Below are 23,010 nucleotides of genomic sequence, written 5' to 3'. Positions count from 1 at the left end.
TGGTGTGTGTGTTATATGTGTTGTCGTGTGTGTATGTCGTGTGTGTGTGTGTTGTGGTGTGTGTGTATTGTGTGTGTGTTGTGTGTGTGTTGTGTGTGTTGTGGTGTGTGTGTGGTATGTGTGTGATAGGTGTTGTCGTGTGTGTATGTCGTGTGTAGTGTGTGTGTGTGTATGTTGTGTGTGTTGTGGTGTGTGTGTTATATGTGTTGTCGTGTGTGTATGTCGTGTGTGTGTGTTGTGGTGTGTGTGTATTGTGTGTGTGTTGTGTGTGTGTTGTGTGTGTTGTGGTGTGTGTGTGGTATGTGTGTGATACGTGTTGTCGTGTGTGTATGTCGTGTGTGTGTTGTGTGTGTTGTGGTGTGTGTGTGGTATGTGTGTGATACGTGTTGTCGTGTGTGTGTGTGTCGTGTGTGTGTGTGGTGTGTGTGTTGTGTGTGTTATATGTGTTGTCGTGTGTGTATGTCGTGTGTGTGTGTGTGTATTGTGTGTGTGTTGTGTGTGTGTTGTGTGTGTGTTGTGGTGTGTGTGTGGTATGTGTGTGATACGTGTTGTCGTGTGTGTGTGTTGTGGTGTGTGTGTGTTGTGTGTGGTGTGTGTGTTGTGGTGTGTGTGTATGTGTGTGATAGGTGTTGTCGTGTGTGTATTGTGTGTGTGTGTGTGTGTGTGCGTGTGTGTTGTGGGATATTCCCCCTCCCTTCCGACCAGTAGGCTGTACTGCCCGAGAGAGAGGACGCCCCACCGTGAGTGAGACCGGGCAGCTGCCTGTGCCCTCCCAGCCACCGCTCACCTGGGGGTTGTCCATGTACCAGAGCAGGTAGTTGGCCTGCGTGTCCAGAATAAAGTACCTCCGCAGAAACTTGCCGCTGTTCTCATTCTCCTCGATGTCCAGAAACCCACAGATTCGGTTCTGCCGATCCACATAAGGCATTCCTGGGCTCTGCTCACATCACCCTGCGTGGCGGGAGGGAGGGCGGGAGGGAGAGGCCGTGAGAAGGAGGGCGAAGCGGTGCCTCGCTCTGGCTGACTCACCTCTGCCAGCAGGGAGGCCAGCACCCCCTCCCACAGGCATCCTTCCCCGGGGCCCCGGACATCCCACCCCAACCAGACCCCGGAAATGTCCATCAACTCCGTTCCACAGATGGTCACCAAAATCCATTAACGTGTATTCAACTAACTTCCCTGAGGCTCCACTGTGTGCCAGGCAGGGTGCGAAGCATCTTCACACTCCCGGAGAATGTAAGCCCAGACTCTGGGTCAGGGGCCTGGGTTCTGTTCCCAGTTCTGGCCCCTTCCTGACTGTGTGGCCACAAACTGTTTTAACCTTTCCAGGCCTCACTTTCTGCCTCTGTAAAACAGGGATAATAATGGGACCTACACCTCCTAGGGTTTTGGTGAGAATTAATTAAATGCTTGGCCAAAGAATTGATGCTTTTGGACTGTGGTGTTGGAGAAGACTCTTGAGAGTCCCTTGGACTGCAAGGAGATCCAACCAGTCCATCCTAAAGGAGATCAGTCCTGGGTGTTCACTGGAAGGACTGATGCTGAAGCTCCAATAGATCAGCCACCTGATGTGAAGAACTGACTCATTGGAAAACACCCTGATGCTGGGAAAGATTGAAGGCAGGAGGAGAAGGGGATGACAGAGGATGAGATGGTTGGATGGCATCACCGACTTGATGGGCATGAGTTTGAACAAGCTCCAGGAGTTGGTGATGGACAGGGAGGTCTGGCGTGCTGCAGTTCATGGGGTCGCAAAGAGTCGTACACAACTAAGCGACTGAACTGAACTGAAATGCTTGGCAGACATGAAGCATCGATAAACACTAGGCATTATTATCACTTTTCAGAAAAGCCTTGTGAAGTAGGTCATAACCCAATTTTATATGCAAAGAAAATATCACAGAAAGGACTTAGTGCTCAGTCGTTTCAGTCCAACTCTTTCCAACCCTGTGGACTGTAGCCCACCAGGCTGCTCTGTCCGTGGGATTCTCCAAGCAAGAAAACTGGAGTGGGTTGCCATGCCCTTCTCCAGGGGATCTTCCCGACCCAGGGATCAAACCCATGTCTCCGGCATCTCCTGCAATGCAGATGGATTCTTTACCGCGGCGCCACCAGCGAAGTCCAGAAAGGACTTAAGCTCCAGTACAAATACTTGGATAAACTCTGCTGGGAATTCAGGTGCAAAGAGCAGCCCCCAGAGCCCTCAGCCCCGGCCTCACTTCTTTCACTTCACTATTTCCCAGAAGCCACTTGTCATCAGAAGGGTGAGGGAGCAGAAGACACCCATCTGCAGACACCGCCCCTGATTGCAGAACAGGCTCCAGCGATTTGAGACAAGCCGCATCCTGGGCCTCCCCAATCCTGGCTTCCTCCTGTCTGATTAGCCAAAGTAAAAGCCCCGTTCTCTTCCCCAAGAGGATAAGCGCCCTCCAACAGGCAGGCACATCCCACCTGGGTGCACAGCACACTGCAGAGGTGGGATTCGAAGCCCAGGGATTAGAAAACCCCACCAGTCAGACCCTCGGGGACAGACAACACCCACCCCGGGTCCCGCTTGAATAGACCCAGAGAACAGACGTGGACACAGTGGGGGAAGGAGAGGGTGGGATGAATTGAGAAAATGGCATTGGCTCCAACAAAGCGAAATTCACCACGACCCAAGCCCGCCATGGCCCCGAGCCTCTGACGAAGCTCGGCGGAGAGGCAGCTGGCTTCGGGCCGTGCCCTGCTGACCCTGGGTCAGCCTGTGACCCGAGATGCCACACCCGCAGGCCTCCGGGCCAAGAGGAAAGTCTCACAGGCAAAGACACGCATTCCCACAAGGTAAGGCGGATTCTAAGGATGTTGACGATAGCGTGATGGACTCTCTAAGGGGCCTTGTGGAGCTGAGAGGCTGCTCCAAGGAAAAAAATACTCCACTCACACACCAAGATGCCAGGCATTCTAGGTAAGGTCAGGCAGAAATTGGGACGTGGGGCAGGCGATTCAGGCAGGAGGCAGACAGGTCAGGGATCTGGTGGTAACTCACTAAGTAATGATGGGGGGCAAAAAATGTAGTGGGCAGGGAAACGGGACAGAGATGAAACAGCACAGCTAGAAAAAGAGAGTAAAAGAAGAGGTTAAAAAGGGAGAGAAAAGTGGAAAAAGGAGGTTTTCCAAGATGGCACAGGGGCAGAGGGACGCCAAGCTTGGGGGCGGGGGAGATACCCCCCTTCCCCGCACACAGTGCATCATGTGGTCTGAGGTCCCTGTGGGCAGCTTCCCAAACTAAGCCTCCACCCCAGCTTTAGTCTCACAACCGGCCCAGCAGTGAGTTCAGGAAAGAGAGATGAGATGGGCTTTTTAAGCCAAGGGTTGGGAACGAACGCCACGGGAGCAATTTCAAGTCTTGCAGACACCGGATCAAAGACGAGGGGGAGAGAGGTCAGAGGCTGGTTGGGGAGGAAGTGGATGGATCCTTGAGAAAGGATGGAGCTTCCCCCAGGGAATCAGGGGAACTCAGGAGTCCCAGGCAGAAAGGCTAGGTCAGCCCTGCAGTGAGGGTACACCCATCCCCCAGGAAAGCTCAGCAAACTCCCATGATGCCAGCCCGGCCACAGCGACAGACGTTCCGGGGGCTCCTGGGCTGTCACCACTCCTGGGACATCTCTAAGAGGAAGGGTATAAACTGCAGCGGATAACACAGTCGACCATTTCTGGGTGCAGCCAATAAGCTGGTAATACTGGCACGCTTCCTTTCCAGTATCCCCTCTTTAGCCAAGGGGATTAATTAGTGTCTTTTACCCAAGTCAGAGGCCAGAGAAGGCACTCTTTCCACCATCAACATTTGTGAACAGGGGGCTGCCCATTTGCATGGATCCAAGGGTGGGCTTTCCCGGTGGCTCAGCTGGCAAAGAATCTGCCCACAATGCAGAAGACCCAGGTTCTATCCTTAGGTCATGAAGATCCTCTGAAGAAGGGCATGGCAACCCACTCCAGTATTCTTGCCTGGAAAATACCCATGGACAGAGGAGCCTGGCAGGCTACAGTCCATGGGGTCAGAGAGTCCAGCATCACTGAGCAACTAACTTTCACTTTTTTCAAGGGAGGAAGAGGACTCACAGGGACCAAAAGGCAAGTTAATAAAAGGAAGAATTTTGGTTACGTATCTCCTGAGTGTGGTTCTATCCCGGTGCGGGGTGGTGGGGAGGGAGCTGCTCAGATGTCCTGAGAAGCAGCTGAGTCACACAGCTCATCATCCTGTGGGAGGTGGGAGGGGTGGGGGCACACAGAATGAGCGGCAGGAGAACCAAGCATCACACAGAAATATGGTTAGATCGACCCACGCAGAAGCGACACGCAAACCTGAGGTCCTGAGCCTGGTCCTCTGACAGCGCATCTTCGTCCCAGCAGCTGCTAAGATTTGGTTCAGGGTGCCGGCCGCCCCCGGCTCCAAATCCCCTCTCCCTACCTCTTCAGCCTGCCTCCATCATCAACCAAGTCTCCGGGGGCTGCTCCCCTTTTTCTCACAGAGGCCCCTCAAAGACAATTCACTCTGCCCCCAGCCCCCCACACCCCAACCATCTGGCCTGGAGGGGAGAAAGAGCCCCCAGCCCATAAAGGGGGCGGGACTTGATGAAACATGCACATATTGTCACCCCTTCGAAACATCCTTTCCAGCTCTCATGATACTCCTCAGGGGTAACAGTCTAGCCTGTTCTGTAAACTCTTTGTTTTAACCAAGTTCCCTGAAGTAAAAATACAGGGTAAACCGTGACCCTGGGGGCTGAGTCCCAGGAATTGCCCCCCCACACACCATATCCCGGGACCCTCACCCAGACAGTGACTCTGGTCCCATCTCTTGGGACAACATGGCAAGTGTTCTTGTTGTCGGGTCAGACCACCAGAGAGCATTCTCTCTGGCCAGCCCCTCCACCTTCAATACCAAGACCACCTAGCAAGGAGTTCAACACACAGAGGACAAACTTTGCAAGAAGGGACCTCGGTCCACCCCATTCAGCACCCTCTCTTTCCAAAGCATGCCAACCTCCCTAGCGTTTTTTCATTTTTAGTGCAAAACTCAATATAACAATGCTGGCATTAAAAAAAAAAAATCACTCCAGCCAATCATTTACAGTTTTGCATGCTTTTTCATGCTCCTGTCCACATAATCAACCTTCTTAAAACTTTCAATTATATCATAAACATGTTCCATGTTCCTGCCCAGTCTTTATAATCAGTGTTTTTAATGGTTGCATAACATCACTGGACTGGACTTACTATAATTTACTTAAACCATGTCTCCATGATTAGACAGTTAGATGATATCCAATTTTTCTAATGCTAAAATTCATGTTGTTATACTTTGTTTCTTCTTTTGCATATGGATACCACATAAATTCCAAGTCATAATAAGACTAGATCATAGGTTATGATCTTTTATAACTCTTGAGACCCATTACAAAATCGCTTTCTAAAATTATTTCATCTGTTTACACTGCAGCCAGCAACATATTGTTACATTGCTATAATCCTACATACACTGAATGTTCTTATTATTTTCAACTGTGGCTAGTTTAAATATATAATGACACCCAGGGAGGCAGCACATTTTCTCATGTTAGCTTCCTGCTTCATCTTCCTTCCTAGACTTTGCTTAATGCAAATCAAAATTATGTGTGCACACAATCAATTTCTCTTCCTCTCTCTCCCTTCCACATAGACACACACACACACGTCAAACAAAACCAAAACATGGCTTCACATAATCCAAGTAAGAAAATAGTGGTTCATAATGAAAAGTAAAAGAGGCAAGTTTTACATGATCTAGATGTCTTGTAAGTTCCCAAGTATATGCTGTAGATGAAAATATGTTAAATATTTAATTCATGATAAAAGTGAAACTTTTAGAAAGAAAGGGACTTTGCATGGAGTTTGCCTACTGATCAGCAGCAGAAAATGAGTTAAATGCCAACCTGGCCTAACCCGAGATTGCTGGCCAACACCTGCCCACTGATGAGATAAAGATCAGGAGAAGCAGTCAACAGCTGCCCACCTTCCAATGAGATGAGGGCATCGGGCGATACCCCTGTCCCAAATATCACTCCACTGCTCCTTCCAGAACATTGGGCTCCTTCACAGGAGGAGATTTAAGCCAATAAAATTGTCCCCTAGGAATTGAGGCAACTGACATCTTTATCAGGCTCATTAATACATAACAGATAACCTGGGACTTCCCTGGTGGCCCAGACTCTGCACTCCCAATGCAGGAGTCCTGGGTTCGATCCCTGATCAGGAAACCAGAGGACAGGTGCTGCAACTAACACCTGGCACGGCCAAATAAATATATACATATTTTTAATTAAAAAAAATACTTACATATATAATAGATCTATATATAATAGATCACTGGGACCAAGACCCCAAGAAAGTAAACCATGTCCCAGCAGAAGACTGATGCACCAGCGGGGAAGAAAAGTAAGAAGGCTGCAGTCTGAAACACATGACATCTACTTGAAGACACTGCCTAGAATTTTTGCACGCCTGGGACAGGCATGGCAACCTTTCTGGAAAGTAACTTGGCAACACGGAGCAAGACAGCTAAAAATGTGCAGTTTATACCCTCTGACCCCAATAATTCTACTTCCAGCATTCCATCCAAGTAAATAAACAAAGACGCAAATACAGATTAAAATAAAAAGATAGCAACTGCAACTGAATTTATAATGACAAAAAGCTGGAAATACCCTGAGCATTCCAATGATTAAGGAATAAGAAGTGACAGGATATTCACATAAAGGATATGCTGCACATAAGGAAATGCTGCACAATCTTTTAAAAAAACTATGTTTTCACATAATTTTAAATAAATTAGGAAAAAACTCACCATAAGTTTTAAGATACAATAACACAATTTAGAATATGAACCCAAGGCCTCTAAATATTGTTTTTATATTTCTGCATTTGGATAGAAAAAGACTGACATCCAGACACTAAAATATGAGCAGCTGTTATTCATAGGTCACGGGCAAACTTTATCTACATCTGTATATTTTTCATATTTTCCAAATTTTTCTACAGGAAATGCATGTTACTTTATTTAGCAGGGAGGAAAGCTATTTAACTCCACACACACCCCCATCCCCAGGGTAGAAGTTTTGAAGCTGAGAAAAAATTTCTCAATTCTCCAGAGTCCATAAAGTAGCAAAACCGTGCTTAAATTATAGCTCTCTTGGGACTTCTTGGTGTTTCAAAGTCTTAAATCTAATAAAGCCCTATTCCACCCATCACTACTACTCAAAACCTTGGTACCTACCCAGAGGGCTCTGGCGCCCTCCAACCTAGTTGGAGTTCTCACTTCCTATTGCAACCTCCTTGAAGAGAGGCTCTTTCTTTCCCTTCTGGGTTTGGTTCTTTGCTCTCTGGTCTTCATAAAAGGAGCCCCTGTCCTGGGGGTCAGCTGAAGATTCACAGCCAAGCGGGTGCCTCGCTCCTGCTGCTGCTTCACCCTCTGCGACGCAGCCCGCCAAGTGCTCCGGGGAAGGGAAGCAGGGACCCCCAACAAAGACCACCCCCCACCACCACCCCCCCACCCCCGGCAGTGGAATTTTCCTTCTTGAAATCTGGGAGACGGGACTGACGCGTTTAAATTAAACGTCGAGACGAATGAAAAGATGGATAAACAGTTTTTTAAAGAAAAGCTAAAGAGCTATTAATTCATAAAAGCTCTGGCTAACTGTATTGGATGTCTTATTTTTAAGATCACGAATGTGGGTTTGAAGATACAGGAAAAAAAAAAAATAGAGGGAAATAAGGGAAACTCATCTGCCTGATTGTTCTGATACTTCAAACGACAGAAGTGATAACAGATAAAGCCTTAAACGGTACTGGTTCCAGGATGAAATAATCTACTATAATCTCCTGCAGTTCAGAACTGAAAAAAAAAAAAATACATTCATCCATTTGTACCTTTGGAGATTCTTCTTTCACGTGATTTGGCGTTAGCAGGACAGGGAATTCCAAGGATTCTGCTTCAGAAAAAAAGTCAGGAAGGTGTTTCTTGACATGGAGGGGTAGGGCACGCAGTGAATATATGTGCTATCTTGTCACCCTCCAAGGGTGGAAGCTGGGGACAGGAGCACCGGTGGTGAACGAGAGGGACACTGCAGGAAATTGCTAAACTTCTACAGGAGAAAGTGAATCGGGAAATGACATCAGAGGTCTCAGCAAGGGCTGTAATGAGCAGACAGGAACTGGGGTGTGGAGTTAGAAAACGCTGGGCCAGGCGATCAGAGAGGTCGCCTGTGCTTCAGTCCTCCAGCCTGTGTCAGGGTGCATGTGGAGGGCCCAGCGATGCTCAGGGGCTCAGTAAAAACACAAGAGCAGTAAGAACAACAATACAAGCATCGTCTATTTGGCAACCCAGCCCGGAGACTTGGCCAAAGGTTCCAACTTTGAAAGTGTGGGAACATCTATGTCCTATGGTTATAATATCACTGCATTCTGAAACTGTCATAAGAGCACATTCCAAATAGTCTGAGGCTGGAGAATAATGTGCAAGAGAAGGGAATGTCCTGAGAACACGTTCCCAGCGGAAGAGCAGGCTGAGGAATGCAGACATCCACAGGAATGGGGAGGGGAGGAAAAGGTACCCAGTCCCCAACGGACCCAAGAACCCTGAATGGAGGCAAGAAACACCCGAGGAAAGTTTTCAGGGGGGAAAAATTGCTGGGGAAAACGCAGGAATGACTGAATACTGATACTGAAAATGACAAATATTTTACATACTCACGATCTCTCTGAACAACAGCCTCATCGCTGTTCAGAGAAAATGTGGTTGCTGTACTAACACATATATATGGAATTTAGAAAGATGGTAACGACAACCCTATATGCAAAACAGAAAAAGAGACACAGAAATACAGAACAGACTTTTGAACTCTGTGGGAGAAGGTGAGGGTGGGATGTTTCGAAAGAGCAGCATGTATACTATCTATGGTGAAACAGATCACCAGCCCAGGTGGGATGCATGAGACAAGTGCTCGGGCCTGGTGCACTGGGAAGACCCAGAGGAATGGGGTGGAGAGGGAGGTGGGAGGGGGGATCGGGATGGGGAATACGTGTAAATCTATGGCTGATTCATATGAATGTATGACAAAACCCACTGAAAAAATAAATAAATAAAGGGGAAAAAAAAAAAAAAAAAGAAAATGTGGTTGCTGGATGGAGCTGGCAGGAAGCAAAGGTCTGCCTTTGACTCAAGGTTCCCGACCCCAGGGAATTCACAGCACTGGAAGCAGCCACGGTGTGTGTGTTGGGGGGGGGGGGGGGGGGGGGGCGGGGAATAAATAACCTATAAAAACTGAGATCTCCCACTTTCAGAATGTGAAAGTCCCCAGTTAGAAGATTCAACAGTTCAGTTTCTCTGTAGGGATTCCTAATGGTAGCAGCAAAGAGAGCATCCTTATTTCTCCTAAGCACTAGCCTTTTGCAAGGTGCTGGGAGAGTATAAACAGTCTAAGCCTGCTAGTCTAAATGCCTTGGGCTCTGTCCCTGGAAGCAGGGAAGGAGGAGGGGCTGGGTGTGGCCCAGAGGATGTGCGGAGGACAGCGATCAGTCGGTTAGAGTGCATCTGATGAAACTCTGGCAAGAAGAGGGCGTGCTGACTTCACCAACGTGCTGGGGTAAAGGGAAAGACCATGGGTTTCAGAGCCAGACAGACTCGACTAAACTTTCCGGAGCCTATTTCCTCATGTGCAAAATGGAGAGAACTGCTGTGCCTACTTCAAAGGCTGCCATGTGGATTAAACGAAATGTGTGAAAAGTGCTTAACAGGAGGTCTGGTAAAGACGAAGCACTGGGTAAATGTGTGTGGGGGGGAGGGGGGGTGGGTAGGGCTGGGGTGCCTAACAAGTAGTATATGACTTCCATCACTCGTTTAAACAGGGCGGACAGCTGCCAGACTGTCTCCACCCCTCCAATATCAGTAAGCAAATCCCACTGGGAAAGCAGTGACACTGGAATCTCTCACAAGGATTCAAATGAGCTGTCGTTACTCACCCATCTCCTCAGAGAACCATCATATTTCTCACCTTAAATTTCTCAAAGAAGTTATTGAAAAAAGTGCAAGAGATCCATGGGATCCATATGGGCCAGGCCACCCAGCAGGTTCATAGAACCAGGCCTGCAATCAGGTGCCAGGAAAGGGACTCTGGAGCCACCTCCTGCTCAGCCCAGGGCGGGGATCAGAGATGCTCTCTGCAAGTGGACGGCCAAACGGGGTCTGCACTGATGGGAGAGCGAGCCCTCACCTTTGCCCTTTAACCATCGTGTGTCTCAAGGAGAAGGGGACCTCACTTCCCACCCTCTTTATCTCAGCTGGCCAGCCTCTAAGGGCACAAAGGTCCAGACCTGAAAGCCTCCTGCTGCCCTGGGCAGTGTTGGAAGCTCCAGTCCCAGCAGGCGTGGATCTTTCCCCCAGGGGAGAGAACCTAATTCAGTTTTTAATCTTCTGCAAGTCAATTCAATCAATGGGGGTCAAGGGTAAAGAAAAGGCTTCCAGGAGAGAGAGAAGTTATAAAGCCCAAAAGGGTGGATGGTTTTACCAGCAGGGACCAGGGGAGGGGAGAGCAGAGCAACCCAAGTAATCGGAGTCTTCCAATTACTGTTCAACCGCACCAACCACCAGCCTACATAGACCCATCCCTCCTATCCCATTGCCCCGCCCTGGCCAATTCCCTGGCTCAGTGATGGGCTTGTATCAGACAGAGCTAGCAGTCTTCTCTTGCTGTCACATGACAATATTTGCTCTGCTCTCTTCCTTTCCAAAGCCTAACGGACTGGACCACCGGAGTCCTCTCCAGCTCACCAAGATGCACAGAAAACTGAAAGTAAGGCAGTCCCAAGTGCTCACTCAGGCTGATGCTGAAGCTCCAACACTGTGGCCACCTGATGCAAAGAGCCGACTCATTGGTAAAGACCCTGATGCCGGAAAACACTAAGGGCAGGAGGTGAAGGGGATGACAAAGGATGAGATGGTTGGATGACATCACTGACGCGATGAACATGAGTTTGAGAAAATTCTGGGAGACAGTGAAGGACAGGGAAGCCTGGTGTGCTGCAGTCCATGGGGTTGCAAAGAGTCAGACATGACTGAGCAACAACAGCTGCTCGTGGTGGAGGAGGGAAGAAGCAGGGAAAAGCATCGCTCCAGCACCCAGACCATCTTTTCCAAACTCCAGGACTATGTCAGCCAGAATAAGCAGTGCCACAATTTCAGGGAAGCCGAAGAGATATTTACTGCACTGGGGCCACAGTAACATCCAATTTGAGGGGCATCACCCACCTGTCCACCTGTCCCACGAAGAAGATGGGAGATTCAGAAAGCGCCAGCTGAATGCACATCCGAAAACCATGGCCCTGCTGATCTGGGCTCCTTAGTGACCCAGCACTTACAGCAAATATCAGGCAAGCCAGCAGGCAGGCTGCTCAGAGGGGCTTGGGTGATATTGCTGAGGCTTCGCCCTTCTCGTTTTTTGCAGAATCTCTCCATAAGCAGGCACCAACCAAAAGCAGCATATCTCCAGTATTTATTTTAACCTCGGGGGGAAATACTGAGCTGAGAACAGTTCAGCACACTATGATGACATGACAGGGTTTGCAGGCCCCACTTCCTTATACAGAAGAGAGAAGCAAGTGCCAAGGGCAAAAGAAAAGAAGGGTTGCAGACTCTCCACCAAACGGCAGGTGGTTTTTCAATCCACACCCAGGTGATCACCCACCCACCTGTGAAGTGTGTGAGTCTCCCATCAGTAGGAGTGCCACACACACTTGTCAAAAGTGGGGCTGAGAACTTTTCCTGGTGGTCCAGAGGTTAAGAATCCACCTGTCAATGCAAGGGACACGGGTTCAATCCCTGGGCCGGAAAGATCCCACAGGCTGTGGGCCAACCGCGCGTCACAACTACTGAGCCTGTGCGCTAGATGCTCCGCAAGAAGGGAAGTCACCGCAATGAGAAGCCCATGCACCACACCTAGCAATGAAGACCCAGTGCAGCCAAAAATAAATAAAATATTTTAAAAATAAATAAAGTATCAGCTATATGCTGTCCATATGAGACTTAATTGAAAAAAAAAAACAAAACAGCAGGGCTTACAAAGAGGGCAAAGGGCACTTAGGTCCAAAGGCAACATCCGAGATAAATCCTCACAAACCCGCCTGAACCAGTCCGAGGCACTTTCACACTGCGCTCTCCTCTTCCATTTGGATCGGGCAAACAATTCCTGTGCTTGCAGTCAGTCACTCATTCATTCAACAAACATTTACTCAGCACCTAGCAGATGTCATACACCAGGCTGGCACAGAGTCTAGACTACAAGCTACAGCCAAAGTCACTTGCATTCAAGTGGCACACAACACATAATGCTAATATCTGAAAAAGGATGAAGATTTTTTTTAAAAGCCTCTGGCTTCTTGGGTTTCCCTGGTAGCTCAGAAATAAAGATTCTGCCTGCCAATACAGGAGACATGGGTTCAATCCCAGGTCGGGGAAGATCCCACATGCCACGGAGCAAGTAAGACCCTGTACCACAACCGCTGAGCCTCTGCTCTAGAGCCTGGTAGCTGCAACTACTGAAGCCCCTGCACCCTGGAGCCAGGACTCCCCAACAAGAGGGGCCACCGAAATGGGAAGCCCACTAGAAGAGTAGTCCCTCCCCCCCAACCTCCCCCATTGCAACCAGAGGCAAGCCCTGGAAGCCAGGAAGACCCAGCACAGCCAAACATTAATTCCAAAAGTTAATTAATTTAAAAAATTTCTAAAAAGCCTCTGGCTTCTCAAAGCATGCTGGATCTCTATTTTCACAGTCGGCACTCTGTTCTAAGTACCAGTGGACGTCCTCTGGCCTCTTCAGGTGGTAAGCCCCCTGAAGACAGAGGCTATCTTTTGTTCAGCACTGTCTTTGGTGCCTTAATTACCAAAAAAATACCCATTGAATGTAACTGAAATAGAAAACACTTCTACTCTTCCCAGATCTTTGGCCTCACTATTTCGGAAGGTTCTGCCCCCCAAGACAGAGAGATGATGAAGCTTCAGAAAGGAGGAAAGCCGGGGCGGCGGGGGGGAGGTGACTGACTTAGATATATTGAACACAACGGGAGTACAACGTTGGAACTTCAGCCCCAGCGCACCCAGCCCTCGGCGGCCCGCGGCGCCCCTCCCCCTCCCCCTTCCTCCTGGAGCCACAGCTGGCGTCCCGGTAGAAGGCCCCGTCCCCTCCCCCTGCTCCGCTGTTCGCTCTCCTCCGAAAATCCCCATTTGGAGTCCTAAAGAAAGATAGGGGGGTGGGAGGGGTACGAGAGGAGTTAGAAGGGGAAGATGCGCCGAGTAGGAAGGAAACCTCCCCGCGAGGGGCTGGGGGCAGGGCTGGCCTGGGGAGGGGATGTGACCGCCTCGAGCGAGCTGGCCCGGCAGCGCCTCCTCTCTGGACGTGTCTGCACACTTTTCGTTCCTACACTGCCTCTCTTCTCCCTTTCCTTTTTTTTTTTTTTTTTTTTTAATTCTATGCATTAACAGTCTTTAGAACTGGAGCAGAAGAGGGAAGCGTGTAAGGTGGAGGGGAAGAAGTTGATGAGACAGCCAGCCAGATCCCCTTGCGTGCTTTCCCCAATCTGGCACCCCACCTGCATTTTAGGGCAGTTTCCTTCAAGTCACCCCAGTGCCCGCAGTTCCAGAGGCCCGAGGGGGCTCGAACTGGGACCACTGGGCAGAGGGGGATCTCCCTGGGAAGCGTTCTAGGCCTGCCACGGAATAAGGCTAACAGGGGAGGAGAAAGATGCGTCTCCGAGGCCCCATCCGTGCCCCGGGGGACTTGCCTGGACGCCGTCCGCTCGCCTCCCCTACCCGCAGCCCCGGCAGTCGTTGCAGGGCGGCCACCCCAGCGCCAGAACCCGCCGAGAAGTTTCGCCGCTGCAAACGTGAGAAATCGCAGCTCGGCAGAACACCCGCCCCCACCCAGTCGGCGGCCCCACCCCCGCAGCCCGACCCCTGGCGGCGGCGACCTTGACCACCCCGGACGCTCCCGAGGGCCGAAGCGGGGGGGAGCTGCCCTGCGGGCTTCCCGGGGACCATCGGAGGCGGCCAGCGGCGGTGGCGACCCGCCCAGGGGTCCTGGGTCTGCAGGCGGGCAGCCCCCCACCCGCCGCCCGGCCTCCCTGCCGGCCCTGGCGGCGCCCTCCCCGGCCCGCGCTGGCGCCCCACTTACCCCGCCGCGCAGGGCCGGGGCTCGGGCTGGGTGCGCGCGTTACATCCGGCTGGAAGCGCCTCTCCCGCCCGCCGGGCCGTCGCTCTCGGGGGGACGGAGGGGACGAGGGGTGGTCTCTGTCGCCGCCAAACTCTCGGGGGCCTCTGGCTCCTCCTGCTCTTCTCCCCCCGAGCCCTCACCCACTCCTTCTCTCTCGTCTCTCGGCTCTTTTTTCCGGGTTAATTACGTTTCGCATTAAAGCAAAACCCAGCCCCGGATGTGAGTACAAAGCTCCGCCGAGCCCGCCGGGGGAGGAGAGGGGTGCCGGGGCGGCCGGGGGGCGCGGCCGGGGGCGCGGACCTCGCGGGGGCGGGGAGCCCGGGGGCGGCCCCCAAGGCTGGGTGCAGGGAGCACCTCCCCACTCCGCCCTCGCCGGCGGGGGGCGGCCGCGCAGGTGGGACGCGGGCTGGGAAGCCCTCCTGGCGGAGGGAGGCCCTGCCTCGGACTCCGGGCCCGGGCAGCAGGTGTCCGAGTGGGAAGGGGGCCCGGGGATGAGAGCATCCTTGGGGGAGGGAGGTGAGCCGGCGCGCGGGCTCACTCGACTCCATTTCTTCTTCCCCAACCCCTTCCTCCAGAGACTTCAGCCGGTCCTCCCTCGGACCCCGAGTCTTTAGCCATCTGGGACCGCGGGGCTGAGGTTTAGGGTTAGGGTCGAAGCAAGTTATCTCAGCTCTCCCGGGTTGTCACGAATGAGCCCCAGGAGCCCGCTGGGGTCGCAGGTTCTAAGGGTGCATAGGGAATTTTTTCCGAGCGTGGCGCCTAGACGCCCTCCCAGCCCTCGGAGCTGGAGTGTGCTCTGGAGGGGGCGGGAGCGGGGGAATGGGAAACCAACATGCAGGTGTGAAGTCCTATCGCCGAGAGGGACCGAAGAGAACCTAAGGGCGCCGGCGCAGCCTCTGCCTTATCTCGTTCGATCCACGCGGCCACCCTATGGGTATCAATCCCCTCCACGATGAGGAAACCGAGAGTCAGAGACGTTAAGTAACTTGCCCTGGGTCCCACGGCTACCAATGGCAGGTCTGTCAGGTTCTGACGCCAGCCTCGCACCAAGAAGACAGATAATTGAAATGTACGCGTGGTCAGGCGCCTAACATTCGAAACCCAGAAACGCGGTGGATTCACCTCGGGATGGAGGACCTGAGCTGCGATTTCTGGGGATTCGGATGCAGTTGCAGTTGATGAGGTCGGAGTCCTAATTGCAAGGCTTTGACTGAGGGGAGGGCCTAAGAAGACGTCGAGGCTCAAAGGCTGGCTGGGCGGGATTGCAGGAAAGGCTGGTCCCTGACCCAGAGATGCAGGGGAAAGACAGACTGTTAAAAAGTCTCCGGGACCTGGGGCAGCAAAACTTGGAGAAAGGGGGGCCCCAGCCAGATGAACCAGGAGGCAGAGTACACGCCCCGAAAACACCGGTGATGAAACCACACAAGTTTCCTCTTCCATTTTGATTGCCAAAGCAAAAATGAGCCTCCTCGCTCTCTCAGGTGTGAAAAAAGACTGTTTGCTTTAGACCATTTGCTCTGAATGAGGAAGGAAAGAGGGACACAAGAGAAAGAGCATTTCCTTTGAAATAAATACATCAACATAATTTTTTTTCTGCTCATGAAGATTTTTGCTACTCACATACATTTCAGGCTGAGGGTTTACTCCACAACCAGATGGCTTGGGTTTGAATCCCAGCTCTGGAGCTTATTAGCTTTGATCTCAGAGCAAAGTGACAACCTTTCCTGGTCTTATTTTCTACATCTGGATGCTTGCAAAGAATAAATGAATTAACATTTGTAGAATGTTTGGATTACTGAGGAACGTAAGGTAGGTGCTATGAAAATATTTTTTTAATCTAAAAATTAGATTATGGTTTTCAGCGTGAAAAGGAACAAAATTCCATCCAACTCCCAGCAAATCCGACTGGAACGGACAGTTTCCAGTGGGAGCAATGAGGGAAAAGTCTCAGGTTCCATGTTATGGTTCATATTAAAACCCATAACACTCTAGTCCCCTAGGGAGCTTGCCTGAGTCACTCATTCACAGAGCCGCAAATATTTCCTGAGCACTACTGTATTGGATGCCTGGGAGGCAAAGTTCACTGAGAGGATGAAAGTGTCACTCAGAGGCTGAGGCAGCCTTGTATCCCTCCTGGAAGGGCCATGAAAATGGCACACGGTGAGAAAGTACCACCGCAGGTGCTGGTTCATTTGCGAGGGGGTCCTTGGAAGGAGGTGGATTTTGAAATAGGCCTGAGAAGACCGGTGCCGTTCGACTCATGTTGGACTGGGAGAAGAGTCACTGGTACACTTCCAATGATGCGTATCCTTCACTGGGAAGCCCCGTTTACTGCCAGACTTGTCCCTGGCCAGGACCTGGTCCCAGTTAGACTACAGTTTCTTCTCTGACTTATGTATTTCCGGTGCTTCCTCAGAAGACCCCCATCCCCTTCTACCATAGAGGTGAAGACGGTCAATTGAGTCTGAGCCCCGCTGTGGTCCATTGACCATCTCTTCTCTGACACATTTTGAAAATATTTCCATTGACTGATTTTATGCTTTTTTTTTTTTTTAAAGTGCAATAAACAGCCCAGACATCTGAAAATGTGACTGCCTGTGGGGAAAGGAATGTCAAAAAGGGCCTTTCACAGCAGCTATTTCACTCCCTTGTTGTGTCAGCGCAAATGAGGTTCAACAATTTGCTCAAGGTTTTGCAGCTGGTTAGTGGCAGAGATGTTTCTGGAACCCAGGGTGGAGAATCTTAGTATTGATACAGGAAACTTCCCATGACAATGGAGACTCCTGGTCCAGAACCTAAGAGTTTAAATGGAGTCTTATGCTCCAGCCATTTATGCACTTTCTATTCATTTTCAGTGTTCACGGCTGGGTTACCAGGTGTCCCAACAACCTTCAGTCCTGAGCCAGGCCACCCTCCAGGGAAGTGCATTGTTCTCTGTCCTTAAAGACACGATATATAAGGTACCAGGCTGCAGCTGGGGCCAGTGAGTTCTGTTGGGGAAGGTGTGGGACTGAAGAGGCCAAGGTCAGTGGTTGATCCAGGTTCAGACTGGTTCATTTTGCACAAAGATAAATTGCTCCAAGGCCATTGCACTTCTAATGCTAGCTGTTCATTTTGTAGAGTTGCTGTTGGTTTCAGTAGCCAAGTACCATCCATTTCTCGAAAGATTACTCAAACTACTATTGGTCTATTCAGTCCTGTTCATTTAGCGAACAATTATCTGAACCTATTAACCATTGTTTCCTCCCATATATCATGTGCTCAGTCACGTCTGACTCCTTGCGACCCTTTAGGCTTGTAGCTCACCAGGGTGCGCTGTCCATGGGATTTCCCAGGCAAGAATACTGGAGTAGGTTGCCATTTCCTCCTCCAGGGGATCTTCCCGACCCAGGGATCAAATCCAGTGTCTCCTGCACCTCCTGCATTGCAGGCAGGGTCTTTACCCAATGAACCATCAGGGAAGCCTCCCATGTATTTTGCACTTACTTATTTTCCAGGTACTTACTAAATGCTAATTGCTTTACACGTATTGTCTTATTTAAGTATTACAACACAAGGAGTTAGGTACAACTATTTCCCCATTTTATAGATGACATGACTAAAACATAGGGACCAAGCCCAGTCACAAACCTGTCCAGTCGGATGCCAGAGCCAGCCCTCTTAACCACTGAGTTTGTGAAGGATACATACAGGAAGACATAAAACAAGACATTTTCCCTACACATATTTGATAATCATCATCATTTAGAATATCCATTCCATTTCAGCAAGCAATTTCATGTCCAGAAGATCTGTCCTACAGAAAGTCATCTGTAGATATAGATAACATATATGGAATGTATGTTTATGTGTATATATGGAGTATGTGCTCAGTCGTGGCCGACTCTTTGCGACCCCGTGGACTGTAGCCCACCAGGCTTCTCTGTCCGTGGGATTTTCCAGGCAAGAACACTGGAGTGAGTTGCCGTTTCCTTCTCCAGGGGATCTTCCCGACCCAGGGATTGAACCCAAGTCTCCTGTGTCTCCTGCATCGCAGGCAGATTCTTTACCACTGTGCCACCTGGGAAGCCAAGGAGAGATGTAGATCTCCCTCCCTTGGGTTGTCCACCAACTCCCGTCACAGTGTCGTCCACAGATGGAGAGGGGGCCGGCTGGCAGAGTCAGAACAGAGCAGGCAGCTCCAGGGTCCACAGGAAATTCAGTTTTACCTACCACAGCAAGGGTGACCCAAGGCTCCGCTGGGGTAATGAGAATGGATCAAGTGGGACCCTTCGCCAGGCAGGCACTCAGGCCTCATCAGTTCGGTGTGTGAGCTCTCTCATCCAGCTTATTCACAATGAACTGGGGCTGGACAGGGTTGCCTCTCCGGCGTCCCCCAGTAGGACGCTGAGGACATTCTTGCTTCCAGTGCCCTCCTTTATGACAAAAAGCACATTGGTTCAGGCCCAGGCAGCTTCTTGATGGTCTGTCCAGCTTTCTCAGTCTTTCAAGGTCCCCTCGAAGTGGTGGGTGAATCAGAACAGCCAAGAGTATATATGTCGAATAATACATTTGCTGCAGCATTGCTCATAATAGTGAAATTTGGAAATCACTGTCATATTCCTCAACGAGAGACTGAACAGGTAAATACTGCTACAGCCACATAATTTTATACTAGGTTGTTGTTCAGTCGCTTAAGTCATGTCCGGCTCTTTGTGACCCCATAAACTGCAGCACGCCAGGCTTCTCTGTCGTTCGCTATCTCCTGGAGTTAGCTTAAACTCATGCTCACTGAGTCAGTGAAATCATCCAACCATCTCATCCTCTGTTGCCCCCATCTTCCACTGCCCTCAGTCTTCCCCAGCATCAGGGTCTTTTCCTTTGAGTTGGCTCTTTGCATCAGGTGGCCAAAGTGTTGGAGCTTCAGCTTCTGCACCAGTCCTTCCAATGAATATTCAGGGTAGATTTCCTTTAGTATTATACTAAGTGGCTATTAAAAAAAATGAGATACCTCTCTGTATGAAAATTATTAATTAAGTGGGAGGGAGGTACAAAGTTGCCTATATAGTAGAATCCCATTTGTGTAAATAAAAATTGTATGTTTATTATGTGAAAAAAAAGTTAAAAGACTACATTGCAAACTGTTAACCACAGTTCTCTTTGGGCAGAAGAGGTGGGGTTCTAAAGATAGATCTCACTTTTTAAGAGACGTATTTCTGTAATTTTTATTTTTTCCAATAAATCTGTATACATTTGGTTACCAAAAAAGAGCACTAATGATTTAAAATTTTAATGAAAAGTGTTAAAGAGCTCTGAGACAGCACACTGCAGCCCTCAAGGATCCCATCATTTAGTTGGGAGGGAATATAGCATACAGAAAGGAATATCATAAAAGCCAGAAGCTCATATTAATACATGCAGAGAAGAGAGAGAAAATTCTGTGGGAAAAGAAAAAAACAGCCAACCAGGGTTGAGAGGTGCAGGAGAAAATGTAGGAAGGAGACGACATTTTGGAGGGACCTTGCAGATATAGATAGTGTAAAATATAGAAGGTGGAGACAGGTGTTAGAATAGGTGGATTCAGATAAAGTGACTGGTCCATTTCGGCTGGAGTACAGGGGGGCCAGGAAGGATGAAGGAAGGATTTTCATGGGGAGCAAAACAGGAAAGAAAGGTTGCCGGAGGGTATTTATTGTTAAGCAAATGAGTTGTACGTATTACTTTAGGCTTTAAGAGCCACTGGAGGGACTTCTCTGGCAGGCCAGTGGTTAAGATTTTGCTTTCCAATGCAGGGGGTGTGTGTTCCATGCCTGGTCAGGGAGCTAAGATCTGACATGCCTCTCTGTCAAAAAAACATAAAACAGAAGCAACATTGTAACAAATTCAATACAGACTTTAAAAAATGGTCCACATCAAAAAAAAAAAAAAAATGAGCTATTGGAGGTTTTTGAACAAGGTAGTCACACAATTAGAAGTGAATAAGCAGCAATTTCATAGTTCATGGCTTCACGGTAACTGGTCTCTGACACTAAGCTACCACCAAGGATGTGACTTCTGACTCTCTCCCAAATGAGCTGTGTAGTCATGCACCAGATACCCTACTTTTCTGTGTTTCTATAAAATAGAGAAGGTGGTGATAACCCATAACCTATCTCATATGACTGTTGTTGAGATTCAGTGAGTTAATGTTCTTAGGGCACATGGTAACTGCTGAGAATGTCTGTTAAATTTTAACAGTTTCATACCTTTGGATTAAAATCTTTGCATTTCATTTTGAAACTTTTACTAAAAAGAGCTCACATTACATGACAAATTATTACCTGTTCTTTCTTCACACTTTCACAGGATTATAGATTATCAATCCCGTTTTACACAGATGAAAGAATTTAGTTTTTAAGGAGAGAGATACACTCTCCGAATCACAGAGCCAGACATGAATTCTGAGTCTTGTTTCAGTGGTCCCCGCCCAATACCCAGCGTTATTACTTCGCTCCAATCCTCACCTTTGAGGACAGAAAAAGATAGAAGAACACGGGTAATTTCTGTTTATAGGATAAAGGAAAGAGTGGTACGGGATGGTAATAAAGTAAAATCAAAAGAGAGAAAACTTCCATGAAACGCCTGGAAGTGTGTATGTAAAATCAAATTTTATATACACAAGTATATACATACTGATATGTGTACATTATATGGCGAATTATGCTGCCTCGCGAATTATGCTGCCTCTCAAAATAAAACGTGTATGTCGAAGACCTAACTCACAATCTGACTGCGTTTAGAGATAGAGCCTTTGAAGAAGTAGTTAAGGTTAAATGAGATCATAAGGGTGAGGTCCTAATCCAACAGAACTGATAGCCATATAAGAAGAGGACGCGATCTCGCCCTGTCTCCAGGGCACACAGAAAGGCCACGTGAACACACAAGGGGGCAGCCATCTGCAATCCTAGAAGAGCGCTCTCGCCAGAGCCCAACCTAGCTGGCAACCCCTTCCCGGACTCCAGCCTCCAGAACGCTCAGAAAAGAAATTTCTGTTGTTTAAGCCACCCACTCTATAGTACTTTTTATACTCATATGTATAGAGAGAGACATTACATACGGACTCATGCCAGAATTACTTCCCAGTGACAAAGTTTGGAAAACATTGCCATACTGTTAAATCTGACGCTAATATAAACTTCAAAACGAAGTGCCCATCCAGTCCCCAGAAATAACAGTCTCCTGGCCAAATGCACCATTCCTATTGATTCATGCGATGGCATTGTTTTTCCGTCAGTTTGAATAAGGGCCGTGCATGGCTGGGATTCCTGCATTCCCTGTGATTACAGGGAAAGAACTGGGTCTGTGGAATCAGAGAGAGAGAATGAATGGACAGACATTAATACGTTAGGTTTGGATCCATGACCATGCTTTGGTACTATAGTTAACATATTTTTGCTTAGACTAGTTTCATAATTCATTTCCTCAGCACCAAGCTTACATGAGGGCTACAATTAGAAAATACTGGGCTGAAGGTAGTCAAAGTTGGTAGCTGGATTAAACTCTGTTGGGTTTATTCCAAGAGATGCCTGTGGTGGTCAGTGAACCGGATTGGCTGTTACCTCAGTGATTCTCAACACAAGCTGGTGATTACAAAACAAAGAAAATCAAACAGGATATTTGGACAGATGGATTTATGTCCTTCCATTATTTTGTTATTAGGAAATACATGTACACAGTACAAAGTTCAAAAGGTACAAAAGAGGAAGAATGAACAAATATTTTATTTTTAAAAGTCTTTTCTATTTCTGAACTTTCCAAGTATTCTTCCATAGGCATGTATTATTTTATGATTATGGGGGGAAATGTTACTTTTATAGGCAAATAACTAGCTTTTAATTTAAAAATACCACAGACATCTTATAGTTGTTTTGTGACTAAAAAAAAAAAAATAGAACTAACTGTATCTTCAACTTAAAAATACTTGTGAGTCCATGGATATATTTTTCAAGAAATTTTAGCCAATTTTGTATCCATTCAGATTAGAACTCCTGCCACTGGAAAAGATGCATGAGACCTGGCTGTCAGTTTGAACCTTGAGACCTGTGAAGTTGAGTGTGAGTCACCGGAGACAGGTAATTTACTAAGGAATCTTCTTTCATATTTCATCATAATTTGTACAATGACTCCACATGTCTGTCAAACTTTGTTAAAATGAAGTGTACCACTAGGCTGGAAAATTAAACCCAGTTCAGCTTCATTCCTTCATTTAGTAATTAAACAATAACAAGCTAAATTTATCCTTACACCTAATACATAATGATGGTTTGGATGTTCTAATTGGATAAGTGGCCAAATGCTCCCTCCAGCATCTGATGTCAGAAGATGTCACAGTGCTGGCTGGCTGCCAGACATATCAGGAACATGGTCTTGACCTGGAGGTCACTTTCTGGCAACTTCAGTCTCTGGAAGAGAACTCTGAACCGGAAGATAAGACAGAAAGAGCCTCTGAGTAGCCAAGCCCCTGTGTCTTCACAGAGATGCTTTTTTTAGCCTTGCTTATTGGTTCTGGCTGAAGATCTAATTTCAAAAGTTCCAGTTATGTGGTTTCCCAGTCCTCAGTGGATTAGAAACAAACAACAACAAAAAAAAAAAAAATAGAAAAGCTTTTGGAGATGGAGGGGGTGGGGGGAGGGGGAAATGACTTTATTCAGTTCATTCCTCTCTCTGTAAATGGATTAGTTGACAACAACAAAGGAGAGAAAGAAAAGTTAAT

General features: G+C 48.5%; 1 protein-coding gene across 2 annotated transcripts in view; it reads right to left on the bottom strand.

The window, feature by feature from the left end:
* The window catches only part of PLEKHA2 (pleckstrin homology domain containing A2), a 67,203-nt gene extending 52,687 nt beyond the window's left edge, over positions 1-14,516 (bottom strand). The window contains exons 1-2 of one of the 2 annotated variants that reach the window (XM_061134847.1): positions 14,241-14,516; positions 788-951 (exon numbers count right to left, since the gene is read on the bottom strand). In XM_061134847.1, coding sequence (XP_060990830.1) covers positions 788-928 — 141 coding nt within the window. In that variant the 5' untranslated portion in view covers positions 929-951; positions 14,241-14,516. Of the gene's footprint in view, positions 1-787; positions 952-13,851; positions 13,986-14,240 lie in introns of those variants that run through there. The other variant, XM_061134849.1, reaches the window with a different exon arrangement.
* Between the last annotated feature and the right edge of the window lie 8,494 nt (positions 14,517-23,010).

Source organism: Dama dama, chromosome 32 (genome assembly GCF_033118175.1).
Source record: "Dama dama isolate Ldn47 chromosome 32, ASM3311817v1, whole genome shotgun sequence".
Lineage (NCBI taxonomy): Eukaryota > Metazoa > Chordata > Mammalia > Artiodactyla > Cervidae > Dama > Dama dama.
This window is presented reverse-complemented; position numbering and strand designations above follow the sequence as displayed.